The sequence below is a fragment of the Saccopteryx leptura genome, chromosome 9, assembly GCF_036850995.1.
Source record: "Saccopteryx leptura isolate mSacLep1 chromosome 9, mSacLep1_pri_phased_curated, whole genome shotgun sequence".
NCBI lineage: Eukaryota > Metazoa > Chordata > Mammalia > Chiroptera > Emballonuridae > Saccopteryx > Saccopteryx leptura.
This window is the reverse complement of record NC_089511.1, coordinates 39,234,371-39,257,070: the sequence shown is the minus strand read 5'-3', so window position 1 is coordinate 39,257,070 and position 22,700 is coordinate 39,234,371. Positions and strand designations below refer to the sequence as shown.

The window sequence follows — 22,700 nt, the reverse complement described above, 5'->3', positions numbered from 1 at the left end:
TAGTCTGACGGTGGTATCTTTCACCAACCTTGACATCCCTCCGTTAGATGTTGTAAGTATATGAAGTTATGAATCAGAATTTTAACCAAAGATACTAGAACTTAAGGAATTTAAATAGGGACTGCTCTATTTAAAGTTGTTATCCTGAGAGGACCTTGTATGTCATAGGTCTCCTTTACCAAAACCTCTTGAGAACTCCTATTTTGGTAATAAATAGTAAGCCATATGAGGAAGTCTATCTTATTCAATAGTCATACCCCATGTTTGACCCAGAATTGTCTTACCTGCCAGACCAGGCTCTGAATGTCTTCCTGCAGTTTCTCAGAGTGACCTATCTTGCTGCCACTGAGAATGCCAAAAGAGTATTCTGCAGGTTCAAAGGGTCAGTCAAAAGAGATGTTCCCACAATTTTCTATACTTTAGCAGTGCTGTTGGAATCAGTGTGCAGCCTTCCAGAGTGATTGCTGGGAAATGAGACTGCAGCCACTATGCTTGAGTTCAGGTAGTCTTCTAAAAATTAGGCACTTATTTCAATTTATTTCTGATATGCAACAGGTAGTTTATCAAGTAATGAGATTTTGTCATTGCTTCGTTCAACAAAGATCAGTCAACATTTGCCAAATGTAGTAGGCAGTGGAAGCACAGTGATGGATACTTGTTCTATTCTCTGGACAAGTTTACCATTTTATGGATAAAAGGACTAAAGAATTAGTTCTAGCCTGACCAGGCGGTGGCACAGTGAATAGAGCATCGGATTGGGATGCAGAAGACCCAGATGTGAGACCCCAAGGTCACCAGCTTGAGAGCGGGTTCATCTGGTTTGAGCAAAGCTCACCAGCTTGGAACCAAGGTCGCTGGTTTGAGCAAGGGGTTACTCGGTCTGCTGTAGCTCCACGGTCAAGGTACATATGAGAAAGCAATCAGTGAACAACTAAGGTGCCACAATGAAAAATTGATGCTTCTCATCCTCTCTCTTCCTGTCTGTCCCTCTCTCTGACTCTATCTCTGTCTCTGTAAATAAAAAAAAAATAATAATAATCTTTCATTTAAAAAAAAGAATTAGTTCTAAACTTTGCCAAGAATCCTAGATTACAGGGTGATTATGTAAGAACAAAAGGAGAAAATTTGTGCTCCTGACAGTTGGTGAAGACATGACCAAAGGACCCTCCATCTCATTTTCTACACTTAACAGGCCGGTTTTTCCTAGCATCTTACACAGAACACGCACTCAGATGTTTGCCAAATTGAATTAATCTTGAATTAATTTAGGACACAGACACCACGGGAGACAGCTAACCTGCCCAGAGAAGACCCTGAAACGCAAGCTATCTTCTGACCCGCAGTGACACTCTTCAGTGCAGCAACGTGTGACTCGGGTTGCTTCTAATAACAGGGAGGTTCTTTGGCATGTTTCCATTTGCAAGGTGTTCACCTGTGAGCAGCCTCAGGTTGTAAATTCCCAGGTAATCCAACAGGGTCTCCTTGAAGGATGTATGCCTTGGACAGCTCCTGTTCATGCTTGTTGTAATTGTTAACAGTGCCCCCTTCTGGTCTCAAACACGTCCTATTTATTTTATTTATTTTTTTATTTTTTTAAGATTTTATTTATTCATTATAGAGGGGGGGGGAGAGAGAGAGAGAGAGAGAGAGAAGGGGGGAGGAGCAGAAAGCATCAACTCCCATATGTGCCTTGACCAGGCAAGCCCAGGGTTTTGAACCGGCAACTTCAGCATTTCCAGGTTGACGCTTTATCCACTGTGCCACCACAGGTCAGGCATCAAACACGTCCCAATTTAGACAGTATCTTACATGGGAGCTCAGCTACTAAGTGCCAGACATTTGCTGAGCCCAGAGAACACAGAGGTGAGTCTGAGCCCTTCCACTCAGGCACTTCATGGGGAACAAGAGAGCCTCCCAATAGACATTGCAAACAGATCATCTCAATACAATGTGGTAAGTATGGATACATATTAGAATAATGCACAGTATACTTAGGTCAAGAGTTTTTAATCTGGGGACTATGGGTGGGCCTCAGGAGTTTTTGAACTCCCCAAAGTAGAAGATAAATTATGTATGTCCAGATTTTTCTAGAGAATGGAGCCAAACCGTTTTAGTCTCAGAGCAGTCCTTCCTCCCAAAGGCTAAGCACCACTGACAAAGAGCACCAACCGCCCCTGATAGTAGCAGGTACACTCAGAACCTTTGGCTTCACCACCTCTGGTCAGTGCTGAGAATTACCTTTTAGAGTTGAGAAGTTAACTTTGTGTCCTTAGAATGTTGATGTCAATTCCTTTATTCAAACTGTGGAGGGCATTTCTGTTTAAGTACCTAAAATTCAAACTTCAGGCAAGTTTAAAATCAAAATCACGGATGTCACAAGTTTGATCTCCATATGGTCATCACTACTTTTACACTTATTAATATGTATAAACATATTAACTTTTCCATTTATATGAAAAGGTATGTTTTTGGTCCTAGAAGGGCTAAGATAGGTGCATAGCTGCATCAGCAAGCAACTTTAGAAGGAAAAAAAAGAAAAACAGACATAATCTACTGATTCAATATAAGTCACCAATTTATGCATGGGTTGTGTTCCAAAATGGAATTTATAAAATCAGTTTGGAACTTAGGTCCCATTTTCCTAGAGGAATAATGGCAAAAGTGGGGGTTAGTTCCCAGGCTGGGAGCAGAAGCTCATTTCCTGCATAGTCCAGGGCTCTGGGACTAAGTACTTGCTGAGCTGCAACTCTAAGTTGTGGTCCTCGGATAGCGACTCAGTGGCCATGTGGCCTTAGTTTCCTTATGAAGGGGACCATCACTTATTTGGAAGGTTAATGTGAGGAAATTGGTCAAGCACTTGACACAGAGTATTGGTCTGTCAATGGACAGTGGTAGCTGTTGAATTTCTGCAGAAGTTGTTTTTAATAATATAGTCTTGAAGTAAGTAGATTCTCAGGCATTAGCTGAATGAAGCAGTGAATGAATTACTCCTGTACTAATAGACTTGAACTAAACCTGAGAGGGGTGATAGGAGTATGGGTTTGAAAGTTGAGGATTACCTTTACTCACTTTCACATTAATTCAGTTTAAATTAAAATGTGTCAGGCACATTATCAGGCTAATCTCATCTATTTGTTGCAGTGGCCTTCTACACTAGATACTATTGTCCCCATATTTCAGATAAAGAAACTGAAGTCTTCCAAGTTTACATAATTTACCCAAGACCCTAAAGCTAGGAAACAGTAGAGCTGGGGTTCAAGTTTTACCTCAGGAACTCATGCTATTTGCACTGGCCCATGTATCTCATAAAGATACAGCATACCAAGAGGTCAGCGTCCCACGTTACTTGCCCACTTCTTACATTATTTGAAGTTTGGCACTTTTTTCTATTTATTATTCGTAAGATTTAATTTTAAGTTTGTCGAAATATAAAAAGCAATTTGGTTGGATCTAATCAGACAAACCAAAGCAGAAACCAATTTGCACCTGGGTCCTGGAAAAGGGTTGTAATCAGGTTATGATACTTTGTGGCTGTGAATAGGATAGTGTGTTGCAAGGCCAATCACAGGTTTGTTTTTTTTTGGGGGGGGGGTGGAGTGGAGGGTGTCCTGCAGCATATTAGTTGTGTGATTTTTATTTATTTAAAAAAAATTTTTTTTTAATTTATTTATTTTTACAGTGACAGAGAGAGAGACAGATAGGGACAGACAGACAGGAATGGAGAGAGATGAGAAGCATCAATCATCAGTTTTTCATTGCGACACCCTAGTTGCTCATTGATTGCTCTCTCACATGTGCCTTGACCGCGGGCCTTCAGCAGACTGAGTAACCCCTTGCTTGAAGTGAGCCTTGCTCAAACCAGATGAGCCCACGCTGGCGACCTTGGGTCTCGAACCTAGGTCCGCCACATCCCATTCCTACGCTCTATCCACTACGCCACCGCCTGGTCAGGCTATTTTTTTTAATTTTTTAAGGTTTTATTTATTGATTTTACAGAGAGAAGAGAGAGGGACAGGTAGCGAGCAATACCAACTCATATTTGCTTTAGTTATTCATTGATTGCTTTTTGTATGAGCCTTGACTGAGCAAGCCTAGGTTTTGAACTGGCGACTTCAGCATCCAGATCGATATTCTATCTACTATGCTGACACAGGCCAAGCAGTTGTGTGATTTTTAAACTAGTTGAGAGGACATTCTATTTTGGTTAATTGATTTAAGGGCTGGCTTCGTGTCAAGGTCATTGTTAGACTACAGAATATGAAAATCAGAATTTGCTTGGTTTCAAGGCTAAGTAATCAGTTCCATGTGACTGTCCGCCTACAGGGTACCAGGTGTTAGCTTAAGCAGCTGGGGAGATAAAAGTCCCTGCCCTTCTATGGAGAAGGTTTCTTACTTACAAAGTAATAAAAAAACATACAGAGATAGACATAGGGTATCATATACAAAGGAAAACCTTATGTTTTATTAATATCATTAACGAAGGAGTTGGGGGAGGCTGCGAGTTTGCCAGTGGTCTTTGGCTGATTGCTGTAACCACCCTGATTCTCTGTCTGGAACAGTTTAGAATCTAAGGGCCCTAGCAGCCAGCCCTGTCCTTGGTAGTTTTCTCATCTTTGCTCGGTGCCCTGGGCTAGAAGTGCACTATGCACAATGGCAGCCTCTGCCCTGCACAGGGAGGCCAGGAAGTCATCATGGGAGTAGGCTGGAGTTTCATTTCAGCACTGTATACCATATTACAACTTTTTTTTTTTTGGCAGAGACAGAGAGTCAGAGAGAGGGACAGACAGGAAGAGAGAGAGATGAGAAACATCAGTTCTTCATTGCGGCTCCTTAGTTGTTCATTGATTGCTTTCTCATATGTGCCTTGACCAGGAGGCTATAGCAGACCAAGTGACCTCTTGCTCTAGCCAGTGACCTTGGGCTTAAGCTGGTGAGCCTTGCTCAAACCAGATGAGCCCATGCTCAAGCTGGTGACCTCAGGGTCTCAAACCTGGGTCCTCCACATCCCAGTCCGACGCTCTCTCCACTGCGCCACCACCTGGTCAGGCTGCAACTTTTTTTTTTTTTTTTTTTTTTTTTTTCATTTTTCTGAAGCTGGAAACAGGGAGAGACAGTCAGACAGACTCCCGCATGCGCCCGACCGGGATCCACCCGGCACGCCCACCATGGGGTGACGCTCTGCCCATCCTGGGGGTCGCCATGTTGCGACCAGAGCCACTCCAGCGCCTGAGGCAGAGGCCACAGAGCCATCCCCAGCGCCCGGGCCATCTTTGCTCCAATGGAGCCTTGGCTGCGGGAGGGGAAGAGAGAGACAGAGAGGAAGGGGGGGGGTGGAGAAGCAAATGGGCGCTTCTCCCGTGTGCCCTGGCCGGGAATCAAACCCGGGTCCTCCGCACGCTAGGCCGACGCTCTACCGCTGAGCCAACCGGCCAGGGCTGCAACTTTTTTTTTTTAAGTGAGACAAAGAAAGGAAGAGTGAGAGATGAGAAGTATCAACTTGTAGTTGCGTCACTTGGTTGTTCATGATTGCTGCTCATATGGGCCTTGATGGTGGGGGGAGGGGCAGGTTCTGGCTACACTAGTGACCCCTTGCTCAAGCCAGTGACCTGGGGATCATGTGAATGATCCCATGCTCAATTCGGCAACCCCGCACTCTTCGTTAGTGAGCCTGCGCTCAAGCCGGTGACCTTGAGGTTTTGAACCTGGGTCCTCAGGGTCCCAGATCGACACTCTATCCACTGTGCCACTGCCAGTCAGGCAAGACTAACTTTTTTTTTTTTTTTTTTGTATTTTTCTGAAGTTGGAAACTGGGAGGCAGTCAGACAGATTCCCGCATGCGCCCAACCAGGATCCACCCGGCACGCCCACCAGGGGGCGATGCTCTGCTGCAACCAGAGCCATTCTAGCGCCTGAGGCAGAGCCCACAGAGCCATCCTCAGTGCCCGGGCCAACTTTGCTCCAGTGGAGCCTTGGCTGCGGGAGGGGAAGAGAGAGACAGAGAGGGTGGAGAAGCAGATGGGCGCTTCTCCTGTGTGCCCTGGCCGGGAATCAAACCTGGGACTCCTGCACGCCAGGCCAACGCTCTACCACTGAGCCAACTGGCCAGGGCAAGACTAACTTTTTAATAATTCTTTCCAGTAATTCTGCCTTTGAGTAGTGTAGGTAGAAGCTGAAAATTGAATCATTTTCGAAACTATACATTTTCAAAACCTACACAAAAGTTAGGGGATATTTTATCGGTTCATACTCATTTTGAAATATCCTCTAATTTTTATGAGCAGTGTATTTACTTAAATGACTTTGAATTGATTGGTTCATAAATTTCTATTACTGCTAACCATTTAGTTTATTTATAAAGTGATGAAATTTTAAATGATTTGTCCTAATGTATGCTCAATAATAATTCCATTAAATTAACAGCCAGGAAAATATTTTTAACTATAGATTCAGATACCAGCTCTTGGTGTGTGTATCTCTATTTATGTATGTATGTATGTATGTATGTATGTATGTCTTTTTCGGTACAGACAGACAGGAGGGGAGAGAGATGAGACTTATCAACTCGTAGTTGCGGCACTTTAGTTGTTCATTGATTGCTTTCATATGTGCCTTGACCAGGTGGCTTTAGCTGAGCCAGTGACCCCTTACTCAAGCCAGCAACCATAGGGTCATGTCTATGATCCTACACTCAAACCAGTGACACCACACTCAAACTGGTGAGCCCATGCTCAAGCCTGATCTTTAGTTATATAAATACATAAAGTAATTATACGTATTTAAGGTTTATAAATATACGTGTGTATGTTTCTAGATCTTGCTAGGATGACAAACAGCATGACTTGAATACATTATTTTAAATAAGGAATTTTGAAGAATCAAGTGACCATTGAACCTTTCACTATTACTATTATTTCAAACTAACTCAATGGCGTTGACTTGCTAAGCCCTTCATTGGTGAATGGTATTTGCTTATAGATTTGTTTAGTGTTGGTTTTATGCACTCACACTCTTACGCCATTTTGAGCAGTCTGTATTTAAAACAAATGGAACAGTGTGTACTGTCTGCACATTAGTGTGGGAAAATCAGAAAATATTTACTTTATAATTAAATCTAGAGTAAAAATAGAAATGAAATCTAAAAATGACATTGATCTTTTTACATAAGAAACTACAGTTGACCCTTGAATAACTCTGGGGTAGGTATGCCTACCTCCTGAGCAGTCAAAAGCCAAGGATAACTACATTTAGCCCGGACTGAGATTCCCAACCTCAGAGTTGACCCTCGAACAATGTGGATTTGAACTCTGTGGGCCAGTAAAAAAAACCCACATATAAGTGGACCCGCACAGTTCAAAGCCATGTTATTCAACGATCAGCTGTACCAAATATATAAAATTTTCTGCCAGAGGCCTGACCTGTGGTGGCACAGTGGATCTAAGTGCTGACCTAGAATGCTGAGGTCACTGGTTCAAAACCCTGGGCTCTCCTGGTCAAGGCACATACCAGAAACAACTACTATGAGTTGATGCTTCCCACTTCTCCCTCCCTCTTTCTCTCTCCCTCTCTTTCTCTCTCTCCTTTCTAAAAACCAATAAATCTATAAATAAAACAAAATTTTCTGCCAGAGTTTTTTTCCACAACATACCTCTTAAAACAGTGGATCTTGACTTTCCTATGAGAATAAGGGTACATGAATGCTGCCTTCTGAGCATCTGTTGGTGGCTCCAACATCCAGGTCTGTGGTGAGGCCCAAGATCATGCCAAGTACATCTTCTGAGACAGTCAGGGCCATACTTGGAAAGGTGCACTCAGGAACACTGTAACCTAGGGACTCCTCAAGATGGGCCAGATTTCTGTTCCAGAGCCTTCAGGATGACTGCAGAGAAAATGGTTAGATGCATGCCTTCAGCTTTGCTACCTTATTCCATAATGCACCTTTTCTTGAATTTTATCATCAGTCTAATCGGAGAATCCAAAAGGCTATCATTTATAATGTGCATCTTATCACCCACTTTCTGTTAACCATTTGGATTGCACTGATGAGAAGAAGGGGTACCCCAGTTGTCTTCCTGTCAGTTACTGCAGATATGAGACACTTAATGCACAGATTAGCGAACATAGTTCATCCTGGTGGAGGCCTTTGTGCAGGGACAGCCTACTGTCCTCCTTGGTAGAACAGCCAGCAGCAGTGGAGGGGGGGTTGGGGTTTGGAGGACCTGGGAAGGACCACGCAAAATGCAGGTCCTGTTCACCCTTGCAGGTTAGGAGTAAGTGTGGGAACAGAAAAACCAGGGCAAGATTTACTTTCCATTTTGATAAATCCTGTGAATCTGTGTTCTCTTTCATTTGCAGAACTGTGGGTACCGATGGATGTGCCCGAGAGCCCTGAACGGGACCCTCGCTCTCCAGAGGATGAAGAAGAGGAGCAGCAGGGGCTCTCAGATGATGATATTCTGAGAGAAAGTGGGTCTGATCAAGATTTGGACAGAGCTGTGGGTAGGGCTTCTGATTTGGAGGATGAGGAAAACGCTGCCCTGGGACTGAGCCAGGAGGAAGAGGAGAGTCACTCTGATGAGGATCAAGACCAGGACTCTGAACCTCAGGAGCTGAATAGGGGCCCAACAAGCCCCCCACACGCAGAGGAGGGGGATGGGAGGGAGGAAGACCGCAGAAGTGACCTGAGAGACGAGGCCTCCTCAGTCACGAGGGAACTGGACGAGCATGAGTTAGACTATGATGAGGAGGTCCCCGAAGAGCCAGCCCCTGCTGGGCAGGAGGATGAAGCTGAGAAGGCTGGGGCCGAAGATGATGAGGAGAAGGGAGAAGGAGTTCCCGCAGAGGAGGGAAAGGCAGGTGTCCACAGTGTGGAAGACAAGGAGCCCCTGGAGACTGCCAAGGAGAAAAAAAAAGAGGATGATGATGGAGAAATTGATGATGGGGAGATCGATGTGAGTATGCCTGAGCTGCAGATGTATATAGATAGAGCCCAGAAGGACTTCCTGCCACCAGCCGCATCTCAGCCTGGTACCAGGAGGAGCGCTCTTCATAGAATTATCTTAGCTCCGTCTCAGAACAAGGAGGTGGGATGGAGGAGTGCGGGAAAATGAGAGGATTGTTCTGGGAACAGTCACCATGGTAATTAGGAAGTGCTAAAAATCAAAGAGAAATAGTCTAGATTCAGAAAACTTCTGTCTGCCAGTTGGTAGTTGAAAGAATTTCCATGGACCCTCACTCATGTCTGGTGCTGTTGGTTGGATTGTGTTAGAATACCTAGCCCAATTTTTTTTTTTAAGTTTTGGATTTTTTTTAACAAGTGAAGAGGTAATTTTCCTTCATCTGCTATCTTTCTTTTTTCTTTTTTTTTTTTTAATTTTATTTAGAGTGAGCAACGGAGGCAGAGAGACAGACTCCCACATGCACCCCAACTGGGATCCACCCGGCAATCCCACTAGGGGGCGATGCTCTGCCCATCTGGGACCTTGCTCTGTTGCTCAGCAACCAAGCTCTTAGCTATTAGCACCTGAGGCAGGGGCCATGGAACCATCCTTAGTGCCCAGGGCCAAATCACTCCAATTGAACCATGGCTGCAGGAGGGAGAGAAGGAGGGAGGGAGGGAAAGAGAAGTGAGAGGGGGAGGGGTAGAGAAGCAGATGGGCACTTCTCCTGTGTGCCCTGACCGGGAATGAAACCTGGGACATCCACACGCCAGGCTGACGCTCTACCACTAAGCCAACCGGTCAGGGCCTATCTGCTATCTTTAAATCCTATTTGCATTGTCATTCAACCAGAACCATCGTGGATCTTCAGTCCTTGTCAGGTTCTTGAGACTGAAAAGATTTCAGAGTCTTTCTTCCAGTTTATCTTGGTCCTACAGCCTGTCTTCTGGTGAGGGTCCCAGGTGGGCCAAATAAGACTGTCAGGCCTAGATAAAATAGGGTTGTGAGTCAACACCTCTGCTTTTGATCAGACCATCACATTTTCTCATAATTTATTTTTAATTCTTTTTTTTTTTTTTTTTTTTTTACAGAGACAGAGTCAGAGTGAGGGATAGACAGGGACAGACAGGAACAGAGAGAGATGAGAAGCAAAAATCATTAGTTTTTCATTGCACATTGTGACACCTTAGTTGTTCATTGATTGCTTTCTAATATGTGCCTTGACCATGGGCCTTCATCAGATCGAGCAACCCCTTGCTTGAGCCAGCGACCTTGGGTCCAAGCTGGTGAATTTTTGCTCAAACTAGATGAGCCCACGCTCAAGCTAGTGACCTCGGAGTCTCGAACCTGGGTCTTCCGCATCCCAGTCCGACGCTCTATCCACTGCGCCACTACCTGGTCAGGCACATTTTCTCAAAATTTAAATAATCTGGTCTTCAGGTTGAAGAAAAGGTAAGACTGATATCACCTTAGATATAGGTAGTTTGGAGTTTTGTTACAGAAAACCTTTTAGAAAAAACTTTCATCTTGATTTTTTAGAAGTTGAGTTTTGAGGGCAAAGAGCCTAAAGTCCTACTGAGTAATGCTTTTACTGAAAGGAATTGAGAGAGTGACAACAGATTTATATAATCTGGGTGTTTTTTTTTAAGTACCCATGGGAAGGAGATTCTGCTTATCTGAGAGTCATCACAGTGAAAGGTGTGTAGATTATATCAGAAATGTTTTGGGTTGGAAGGGGAAAGGTTACTAGTTGAATTCTTAACCACAGGTTTACTGAAGGTACCACGCTTCTCTAATACTTTGTCGGTGCCAGTGTGCTCAGTCTATTCTCAAATGTGATGGTAGCCATAGTGTGCCTAGTGAGTTTGTAGGGCTTTAGACATTGTTTATCTAACTTGGTTCATAAGAACAGAACTTTGTGGGGTATGTGTGTGGTTATATGCTTAGAATTTTAGATTTTTTTTTAATCTTCTATAAGTGTAGATGACCTCCTGAGTTAATAACCTTTGTTTAATATTATTTTGTTTAATATTATTTAAAAGGGTAGTGTTTTCTGACATTATCATGCAAGCTCCCTTAGATTTTGCCAGCTCTCCCTCCCTTCCACTTTGGAAAGTTCACCTCTACCACAGGGTTGGCAAAGGGGAAAACGCTGCCATGACACTCAGATTAATCTGTGTGGATGAAATTTTGAGCAGAAAATGGTCCTTGATTGAGATTACCTGTGTGTGAGTTGATTTTTTTAGGCACCAGAGAATATGGGGGGCTCCTAATTGTAGCCCAAGGCTTTTGGAAAGTTCATTTTCTCACTAAGACAGGACCAGTCACAAACTCTTCTTGCTTCAACTGTTGAATAAGTCTTAGGAAATTCATCTACTCTTCTGCCTTTCCATATGGGATCTAGTGTCTCCCTGCCAGTCCTGGGTGACCTTGGCATCTCTCACCAAGTGCTTTTGCACTGCACTTAGATGTGGCGGTATAGGACATTGAGTTGAATTGAGTTGCCCCTGGAAAACACCCATCCTCTGGAGATTTGCTTGTTTCCCCTACAAACAGCATATGAAATAATAAACCAGTTTGATTTTCTTAACCAGTCAGATCCCACAGTTGGTGGGTTGACGTGGCTTGTTTGCCCCGTGTGGCACCAAGGGCTCCACAGTTAGAAAGAGTGAGCCGCTGAGGAGACCTTGAGAACACAGTTCCTTTAAGCCGTGGGAAACGGTTTCTTTCCCAAAGCACAGACCATGCCTCTTGCTCAACTCACCCCTACGGATCTGTTTTTTTGGACACAGCACCAGTGGGTCCTACAGTGTGCCAGACTCATTGCAGTGCGGTGGGGATATGACAGGGTAGAATAGAGCAGAGCAGACCCCCACGGCAGGGACAGGCAGACCTCACCATGGTGGGAGGCACTGTAAAGGGTGACTTGGGTCCTCACATGAGCGTGCTTGCCCTGCAGGTGCTCCTCCAGTTGCCTGACTCTGGGCTCCTCCCTGTCCTGTAAGTGTTGGTGTAAATGTCACCTCCTCTATGTAGGCTCTAACTCCTGCCCTACCTGTCTGTTGTACCTGGCACCTTTATTGTACTTCCACAGTTAAATCAACTGGATCATCAGTGTGTTTGTTTCTGTTACTTCTTACCTCCAGCAACACGAGTTACCTACTTCTGGAACCTACTGGGCTGGCTCCCTCAGTCGCCACAGGACTGGGCACATTTTAGGCAGCCAGTAACTACCTGCTGAGCAGATGGAGAAACCCATTCCTCTGGAGCATGTTTAATTTGAGTACTGTTGAAACGTGGAGTGGCAGTAGCAGGTCTGCGCTGGAAGAGCCATTTCCATAGAGAGGGTCATTGAAGCATTGGTTGTGGGTAGCCAGAACCAGCCCTAAGCACAACTGGAAGAATCCAGTGTTAGACACGTATCCGCTTGTACACGAATGACGGCTGCTGGTTCATTTTTCCCACTCTCTATGCCAGTTCTAACCCTTCATTTCCTGTCAGATCTCTGCTACAGTGTGTGCCCTTTGTCCTTATCAAGCATACACTCCTGTTTCTTTCCCAAGATACCCTGTCTCCAGTACATTTCTCTGATAGAGCAGGAACCAGGGGAGTGCACTTGGGTCCATGAACAGCCTGCTTACAGCAGGCCTTTGATCTGTTCCCCCTTTAGTTTAAATCCCTGCAAAGTAGCTTCTGGTCCTAATGGAAACTACATTGCAGAGGGGTTTTCCCCATGGCTTTCAAGGGCAGCTCTAGTATCAGCATGAACCACCTGGATGTTTTATGGGGAGGAAATGTGCATTCACTAAGGCCCCTGAGCAGGTCCATACATAGCTGGCATCCTGCCAGCCTGGCTGAGTCAAGAGTCTCCCAGTTCAGAGGGCATCTGCACATGCAGCTGCTCCGTCTCCTCCCTCAGTGTCTGTCCCTGCTCTGCTGGAAACAGCTGGGTTGAGGAGTCTAGAATGCCATGAGACACATCCTCCTGTAACTGAGGAGCTCTTCCCTTCTGTCAGGTGCATTATCCTGCTTTTCTCCCTTTACGATTTAGGTCACTGAAACAGTGAACTGATTTAGGGGGACTCACCCCCATCCTCCCCAACTTTTCCTCTCTCTTGGAAGCTTCCTTGATAGTGATGTCAATTTGTACAATAAACCCTTGAACTTCTTTTGTCTAAACCACACAGTATGTGGCTAAGATCTTGCATTAGTTATATGTTTATGATTTGCTGCCAGAACACCCTTCAGATACAAATGCCTTTCTGGAAGTGCCACTACCTTGCTGTGGTGGGGGTGGGATTTTGCACATAGGGTTGTGGGCCAGCTGTTTCAGCGCCCTGGGTATGTGGAGTGGGGGCCAAGGGTCCCCAACAACTTAACCTGGTATGAGCCTTATTGAATCATTAGTCTCTTACCTATTCAGGAAGCCACACTTCAGACAATCAGGCTCATCTGTGGTTTTGTTTCTACCTGTGCATCTCTCAAGAAGAGTGAACTTAGTTAGACTCCACAATCAATTCCCACTGTGCAAGGACTTCTTTTCCTTCCTTCGCTTGTGCCTCTGGTTAGTCTCACTAGAACCATTCCTTCATTTTGGGTTTAATGAGCAAATTGAACCATCTTCATGGGTCTTTGATTCACTTTTACAGACTTGTGTCCTCCCTTCTTTGGTCTGCCCATCCTCTCCTTGGCTTGTTTACTTGGTTCTGTTTTTATATCTTGTCATTCAGTTGAGAGAACTTCAGCCACCTAGAGTATACCATCCCTTGGGGTTATATGTGTTATTCCATTCTTCCTTTTTAGCCATGATTCTCACATTGTTAGGGTGGCCTCTCCAGAGACAGCAGGACATGTCCTGAGTGGACAGTCCATGTGACTCCTTAGTTAGAAGTGGTAGCTCTTGGCATACCCACATACAAATATACTTTGAAGCGTTTTCTTTGCAGGTAGAATTTTATATTTTTTCCTGTTCAAATATATAAGGTCTACCGGAAAGTTCTGTCTGTTTTTGGAATAAAACAAAATACAAATTTTTCTTACCGTCAATAAACTTTATTAAATAATATAATTGCCATTATTATTAATGATTTCTTGCCAGTGTGAGGGTAATTTGTATATCCCATTTTTGAAAAATGTTTTTTATCTTTTGATGCGAAAAATTGAACTAGTACTTGTTTGATATCTTCTTCATTTTTGAATTTTTTGCCCTTCAAAAAATTTTATAAGGACAAAAACAAGTGATAGTCGGAGGGTGCTAAGTCCGAGGAATATGATGGGTGCGACAGACATGCTTCTGTAGCATTTCTTCCTTGTTGAAATTTGTAAAAATTACAGTGGCGTAAATGAACTTTATCAGTAGCCATGGGTACACTATCGCTTCACACCTAAGACTAACGTGAATCAACTTTGTTTTAGTTAATTTGCTACATCAGTATGTATACATCAAGTGATAAAAATAGAGAGGCACACATGCGCCAAATAAACATGTACTTACGTGTTGAAACTTGTTGTGATAGAAACGGACAGAACTTTCTGGTAGACCTTATAGTTACTCCTTTTATGTCTGGTTGTATACTATCTTAAAAAAAAGGTCCTCCTCATCTTATCCTCATGGCTGAGGTTTCATTGTCTATAAGGCCTGTTCCTTTTGTGTGGCGCATTCTCTTTATTCACTCTCCTCCAAGTCTCTTAGGTGAGGGGTAGCATCATTCCCTTTGCTGAAGCCTGGGAATCCTGTGCCACATTTGAGAAAAACTCATGTGGCGTCAGCCACCAGCAGGTCTGGCCAACACAGCCACATGAGTAAGTACAGGCCACAGTCCTTACTCTTGGCCAGGAGTGCCCAGAAATTCTGAGAATAGAAGTTTCCTCACATCTGATGCCAGGGTGTTTGTGGTCCTGTATTTACCCTCTTGTGACACACCTCCCCACAGAAAAATTACTGTGACTGTTACAGGGTGCTGCTTCAGACCCCACCTAGTTTCACTTCTCTAAAACCAAAACATATCTGAATTCCCAAAACATCTGGCTGTGAGGAGGTTTGGAGTTAGGAATTGTAGACCTGTATTATTATCCTGCTTTGCAGATGTGGGAATTGGGGTCTAAGGAGGCGCCTAGGCCTCTGTTCTGGTGTGTGTGTTCACATGCTGCATCTGCTTCCCCGCACGACAGCACCATGTGCTGACCATCTCCTTATCTGCCATTGCAGTGGGAGCTGCTGTGTTGGAAACAACTTCTTATGTGAGTACTATGTAGGCTTTTTTATTGTTTTAAGGAAAATAAAAACCTGAAAGAAGAAAGTAAAAATCACTTATGCTACCATTGCTGAGAGATATATGTATTTTGGCACACTGTGCCTCAGGTATTTTTCCATTAAAATAGTAATCACTCGTTAAGTGCTCACTGCTCGTGTTTTATGCGAGGCACTGTGTAAGGACTCTGAAGGCAGCCCTGTTCTGCTAAAGGAAACCACGACTCAGTGTGGAGATATGTGCCCACAGTCACACCATGAGGATTTGAACTCAGTCTTTCATCCAGTCATGTATTTTTAAAGGCATTAATGTTGAATGTGCCCCGCACAAATTAACCCTGAGGAAGTGCTGATAGAGGTATGTCAATGAGCCATGGCTGTTCCTTAGGTTTGTAAACTGTAGAACGTCTTGCACACTCCCCCAGGTTAGATACCTGTGCCGTTTTAACCATTCAGGGTGATATTTGCTGAGAGCTTCACAGGCACCATCTTTCTCATACACCCACCAGTTTGCTTCTGGCCAGACCACCAAGGCCTCTCCTTGTCCTCTGCTATCTGCTGCCTCTGCTCTAGGTCACATGATCAGGAGGCCTGAAAGAATTCTCATATGTTATGCACTTGATGTAATAGCCGTCAAACAGTTAGCATCGTGAGTTTGGCTGTAGAGATCCCTTTTTTGAGTTGTGTTTTCTTGAAACTCTGTAAGATTTAAAAACTTGTTTTAATCATCCATCACTTGAAAAGTCATGTGTTAAATGAATCATTAGTTGAAAATTCAGGATATTATATTGCTGAGTGATTTATTGATTGTTTTGTTTGTTTTTTAATTAAAGGAGAGACCATAAACCCAGCATACTAGTGTGTACAGCCCTCTGTCTCTATCCTGGCAGATGTGTGGACTTGATGACAGTGGTCAGTGTCATCTAGATGCTGTTCTGTGTTTGTTGGTTTGACATTATATTGAACGCTTTATTGTGCATATCTAGGTCTGTTTACTGCTCGTTTCTAGAAGTTGCATATACTCTGTCATATGAATCGTGACTGCTTACCAATTTTAAGATGGGTAGGTGGTTTTTTCTGTTCTTGTTAATATTGCAAGTAATACCCTTGAGGAAACACATCCTTTAAATCTGATCTAGTGCACTGCTATGAATCCTGACTTCTGAAAAACTATTCTGTACTCATTATTTCAGTCACATGCCTTAATGTCTAACTGAAACAGGAAGATTTGAATGGGTTCTAACCTTTCAGAAGAGGTTTTTTGTTTGTTTGTTTGTTAATGAGAACAAAGAGAATCTGCTTCAAACTTAGATTTGAGCCCATGTAAAATATCATATTCAGGCTTTGGTGTAGTAATCATTAGTATGAGGAAAGGAGTATAAAGCAAAACTGGCTATAAAAGACCAGGGGAGAGACATGTTCAATCACTTAGCATACACTAAGTACATTTTCTCTAAGACTTAAATCATCCTGGGTTTGGGTAAGATGGGGAGATGTTCAAAGGATAAAAACTCAGTTCTAAGGTGTATTCTAGGAACCTTAAAAGAATAAACTTGAATAAATTTATCTCTCAAAAAAAAATCATTCTGTTACTCTTGTAAGGAATATAACACTCAAGCATCAGTCCCTTTTTTAAGAAGGGGTTTTTTTTGTTTTTTTTTTTAATTTTTTTAATTCATTTTAGAGAGGAGAGAGAAAGGGAGAGAGAGAGGAGAGAGAAGGTGGGGAGGAGCTGGAAGCATCAACTCCCATATGTGCCTTGATCAGGCAAGCCCAGGATTTCAAACCGGCGACCTCAGCATTTCCAGGTCGATGCTTTATCCACTGTGCCACCACAGGTCAGGCAAGAACTCAGAGGGGTGTTTTTTTCTGTAGTTTTCTGAAGCCGGAAACGAGTAGAGACAGACTCCTGCATGCTTCCGACTGGGATCCACCCAGCACGCCCAACCAGGGGGTGACGCTCTGCCCACCAGGGGCTGATGCTCTGCCCTTCCGGGGCGTGGCTCTGTTGCGACCAGAGCCACTCTAGCGCCTGGGGCAGAGGCCAAGGAGCCATCCCCAGCGCCTGGGCCATCTTTGCTCCAGTGGAGCCTCGGCTGCAGGAGGGGAAGAGAGAGACAGAGAGGAAGGAGAGGGGGAGGGGTGGAGAAGCAAATGGGCGCTTCTCCTGTGTGCCCTGGCCGGGAATCAAACCCGGGACTTCTGCACGCCAGGCCGACGCTCTACCACTGAGCCAACCGGCCAGGGCAAGAACTCAGAGTTTTAAAGCAAAAGTTATACAACTTATTTAAGCTTTAAAAGTAAGTTTTGATAAATCCAGGGTTTGACCTCAGCATTTTTGTATTCAACAAATACTTTCCGTTTACTACAAGCCCAGCACTGCACTTGGACCGGCAGTACATGATGAGCGACACACACAGTCCTGCCTGGTAGAGCCTCCAGTTCCATTGGGCAGGCTGTGATGGCTGGAGGAAGCTGTGGGGACCCATTGTGAAGGGAGGCAGGGGACACTGAGGAAGGGAGACTCAACCTGCAATTTGAAAATAAAATGTGTTAAGTGATGATGGAAGAATACAGTCTGGCTGGGGTTTGAAAAGGTCATTGTGCATTGTGAGGAGCGTGTGGGAAAGATTGGAAGGACACCAGTTAGTGCTTTCCCTGACCAGTGGGGACTGGGCCATTGTCTTAAAGATGGTGGTGCTACAGGAGATGTGGGGAGAAGGGTCCAGTGACTTCTAGACCTCTGGGTTGACTGTATTAGGGCACGCTGGGATAGGCTGGGACACAGTGCAATGAGTTCATCATGGACAGACCAACAGATGTCACCAGGGCAGCTGAATACCTGCTTGGGCGAGAGGTGAGGGGTGGTGTGGAGCATCTCAAGTAGAGAAGTATGCACAAGTCACTGGTGACCGAAGGGAGCAAGTGAGAGTCTGTAACCATCAGTGGTAACTGAGGCCCTGGGACAGTTGGGGACTAGGGAGAGCACAAGGCAGAGGTTCAGGTTGTGGCTGCTCTTTTTTTTGTTTTGTTTTTTTTGTTTTTTGTATTTTTCCGAAGCTGGAAACGGGGAGGCAGTCAGACAGACTCCCGCATGCGCCCGACCGGGATCCACCCGGCACGCCCACCAGGGGGTGATGCTCTGCCCATCTTGGGGCGTCACTCTGTTGCAACCAGAGCCATTCTAGCGCCTGAGGCAGAGGCCATAGAGCCATCCTCAGCGCCCGGGCAAACTTTGCTCCAATGGAGACTTGGCTGCGGGAGGTGAAGAGAGAGACAGAGAGGAAGGAGAGGGGGAGGGGTGGAGAAGCAGATGGGCACTTCTCCTGTGTGCTCTGGCCGGGAATCAAACCCGGGACTCCTGCACACCAGGCCGACGCTCTACCACTGAGCCAACCGGCCAGGGCCTAGTTTTGATCTTTTTAAAGTTCTCACTCTAAAGTTTGACAGCCACAATTAGCAACTCAGGACTAAGAATGAAAAGAGAAGGGCCTCAATCTAAGGTGAAAGATGGGTCCACAACGCTGTCCAGGAGGCATCGCTGACCTGTGTCTAACTTCCCTCCTCCACACCCCAGCCTTTTAAATTAGAGGGAGTTAGTGTTGAATTTTAAGGACATAAAATGTTTTGTTCTAAATATACAAAATATTAAAAACTTGAAATGTATTCAGAGTTGCTAATTAAGAGAAATACAGTGAAACCCAGGTTTGTCTCATGTATTACACATGCTTCACAGTGTTTTCATTCAGTGCTCTTTAGTGGCATTCCTCAGCCTATTAGGTAAACATTGAAATTTCCCACTGTGTGAATGAGGAATCTGACGTTTGAAAAATGAATGTGAATTGGTGAGTGGCCCATACATGTGTTGTATGACCATATATATCCCTTCTGGTTTGGTGAAAGTCGTGCCTGCTGGTAGATGCCCCTCCTGCTTCATCCCTCTTGTTAAAGATAATTCCTTCTGCAAGTCACATTGTCCTCTGTTTCAGGATGATGATCTGGAAGAGGGTGAAGTAAAGGACCCCAGTGACAGGAAGGTGAGGCCTCGTCCCACCTGCCGATTCTTCATGAAAGGTAATTGTCTGAGTGAGGGGCCTTTGCATGGCCCATTTGTGTGGCCTCGGCTTTACCTGGGACTGTGGTGGTGGGTAAGCATTGTCAAGTGCCCTGGAGTGTGTGTAAGGCTTTCCTTGGGGCCAGAGAATGGCAGTTTATGGTGGCAATGGTGGTGGTATTGATGTGAAACAATAAATCTTTTATTGGTCCTTTCATCACTTGAATGACTGAATCAGAGGGGAGCCAGCCCTGATCATTTTCACACTTGTGGTTCCAGGCCCACCTGTTTGTAACAGACTCATGACTTTAATGTAGACAGCATCAGTCATTTTTGTAAGTGGTTCTTTTTATAAGGCCAGATGCCCCCAGGCACCAGTTTTGACAGTTTCGCACCTCTAAAAGGAACGTTACCGTTTTTCCACATGATGTATCAGAAGTATGTCTTTCATTTGAAATATATTTCTAAATAGCAAGGGAATGACCTCAAAGCAGCAAGGCTCCCTCTCTCCTGAAAAGTAAAGGATGTGAGTCAAGAAGTGGTAACAGATAGCAATGTGATAAAATTTTGTTGAAAAGTATGAACTAAGATCTTGGGAGATTTGGAAATGAAAATGAGAATTTCCAATCTTAAGGTTTTTTTAATGTGCAGAAGTAGTTTTGGTATATGTCTTATAATTCAGCATTTTCCTTGGATAGGTAGGAAGATATTTTTCTCTTAATTTTACTCTGATCCTTGATGACTTTGCTCACTGACCCAGCCTCTTGTTCTGTCTAAAGTTCACAAGAGCTTCCTGTACTTCTTTTCCAGATGTTGTGACACCATTATCCACTCTTCTTCCACCAATATCAAATTCCATACCATTCAGAGACCAGGTTAAAGGTACAAAATATACAATATTCACTCTCTTTAGTCCTTCAAAGTCACCCTGCTCCAGAGGCCAGACTTCTTTCTCCTGGACCCAGAATACTCCTGTGAAGCCAGAAGAAAGGGGAGGCTTAGAGGGACAGAGAGCAGTTGTGAGTCTTAATACTTAGAGGCACTTGAGGCTCGAGGAAACCGTGCACTGACTGCACAGGGAGGGCAGGGTGGCAGGGGCACATGGAGTTCCATCTCATGGAGAGGCAGCTCTGCACTTCAGCTAGCCCTTGAACGATCATATCCCTAGTACCAAGGGGTGGTCTGATGGTGAGGGTACATGGGAGCTGAGGGAGCAGCACACTCAGGACCTAGGTCGGCTTGCTCCTCGGGGCATATGCCCTTGACCTGTGATATTTACATGCTGCTTATTGTTTCTGCCAAGCCAAAGTTTGACCCACCTGCATGTAATGGGCTCCACCATGCCTGAGGGAGCACAAACACTGCAGTCACGTGCTGTAGAGCAGGCGTTACATCATGAGCAGAAGAGCCACCCTATGAATGCAGATAAACACACAATACATTTTAGAAAGTATTGGAAGTGTCACTATTTCGGAAAATTTCAACTTAAGCAGAAGACCTTCGTTCCATATTGATTTGGGAACAAATGTCAGTATATCCCTGAAGTTTCTAGATTAAAGCAATGGAAACAAATATGTATATGTATACATAAATGTACTTGCATTCATTTCCAATTAGCACTGTTCACAAATGGGGGCTCAGAAGCCTAGCCAGCTGGTTAGAACTAGCCGGACGCTCCCACGGCAAGGGGCAACAGTGTCCACCATTCGTGCCACGGAGGCTCTGATCCAGATGCTGGGGTCACATCACTGGAGTAGTTTCCAGAATTTAGCAAGAAAAGCATGCATACAAATGAAGTTGTTACTGGAACTGCAGATCAGCATCATGAGGAGATTCCAGATGGACAAGGACAGGACACTTATCTCCCTGGACTTCACGGGGTCACCTCACAATAGGAGAGAGGTGCCTCCAGGGTCAAACTAAGTGCTCAGTTTGGATTTCAGGGAGTGAGACCATTTGGTAAGGCTTTCTGCAGTGTAAAAATCTGAAGGGGCCTTTTTGCAAAAGCTTAATTAAGCACAATCAGTAACTTGTTTCAGGAATATTTTTTAAAATATATATTTACCTTTTCCTCCTATACTGTTTGTTTATTCCAATGGCTTTCGACGACCCCTGTGTTTTGGTTGTTCGACCCCCGCCGGGGTCGCGACCCACAGGTTGAGAACCGCTGCTATGGAGAATTGTGATAATAGTATAAAAGGAAATGATTGATTTTTCTCAGTGTTCCAGAACATAGCTCCTGCTTTTTCTTAGTTATGAGAAAGTTTTGGGATATAAATGTTTTTGCTTACCTTCAGTTTATAAGTTGGATATTAAATTGAGATGGATATGTGTAAGTTCCCTTTAATAGTAGAAGTCACTTTAAAAATGAAGTTTGTTGTGTTTGGTAAGGATGCAGAGAAATGGTACGTTTATACAGTGCTGATAGTATATCAACTCCTCAGAAAGTGAAGTGCACAGCAACCATATGACCCAGCAATTCCATTTCTGGATATCCATCTAAGAAAAGTGAAAGTATATCCACATGAAAACTTGTACATGAACATAACAGCATTATTTGCAATAATCAAAGTGTGGAAACAACCCAAATATCCATCAATTGATGATGGATAAATAAAATTTGGTTTGCCCATACAATGGAATATTATTCAGCCATAAAAGGAATAAAGTACTGAAACTACAACAAGGATGAAACTTGAGGACATTATGCCAAGTGGAAGAAAGAAGCCAGATAAAAAAGGTCACATTTTATATTTTCACTTATGTGAACTGTCCTGAACAGACAGATCCACAGAGACAGAAAATAGATTAGACATTGTATAGGCTAGGGGGTAGGAATATCAAAGGGGTGATGTCTAATCAGTACAAAAAGGTTCCTTTTTGCCTGACCAAGAGGTAGCACAGTGGATAGAGCGTTGGACTGGGACGCAGAGGACCCAAGTTCGAAACCCCAAGGTTGCCAGCTTGAGCACAGGCTCATCTGGTTTGAGCATGACTCACCAGCTTGAGCAAGGGGTCACTCGGTCCACTGTAGCCCCCCTATTGCCCCCCCCCCCCGTCAAGGCACATATGAGAAAGCAATCAATGAACAACTAAGGTGCCGCAACAAAATTTGATGCTGCTTATCTCTCTCCTTTCCTGTCTGTCTGTCCCTGTCTCTTATCTTTGTCACACACAAAAAAAATTCCCTTTTGACATGATGAAATGTTTTGAAATTGTGGTGGTCATTGCACAATTTTGAATATACTGAAACTCACTCAGTTATATACTTTAAAGTATATTTTGTGGTATATGAATTATATCTTAATTTGAAAATTTTTTTGGGCCCTGGCTGGTTGGCTAAGCAGTAGAGCATCAACTCAGCGTGTGGATGTCCTGGGTTCAATTTCCGATCAGGGCACACAGGAGAAGCAACCATCTGCTTCTTCACCCCTCCCCCTCCCCCTCCTCCTTCTCTCTC

At 44.2% G+C, this 22,700-nt stretch overlaps 1 protein-coding gene across 4 annotated transcripts in view; it reads left to right on the top strand.

Moving 5' to 3' along the window:
- The window catches only part of ZC3H18 (zinc finger CCCH-type containing 18), a 78,266-nt gene that overhangs the window by 1,366 nt on the left and 54,200 nt on the right, over positions 1 to 22,700 (top strand). For 2 of the 4 annotated variants that reach the window (XM_066349252.1, XM_066349251.1), the window contains exons 2-4: positions 8,353 to 8,948; positions 19,176 to 19,260; positions 20,051 to 20,122. In XM_066349252.1, coding sequence (XP_066205349.1) covers positions 8,367 to 8,948; positions 19,176 to 19,260; positions 20,051 to 20,122 — 739 coding nt within the window. In that variant the 5' untranslated portion in view covers positions 8,353 to 8,366. The remainder of the gene's footprint in view (positions 1 to 8,352; positions 8,949 to 19,175; positions 19,261 to 20,050; positions 20,123 to 22,700) is intronic. The other 2 variants (XM_066349255.1, XM_066349253.1) reach the window with 1 other exon arrangement.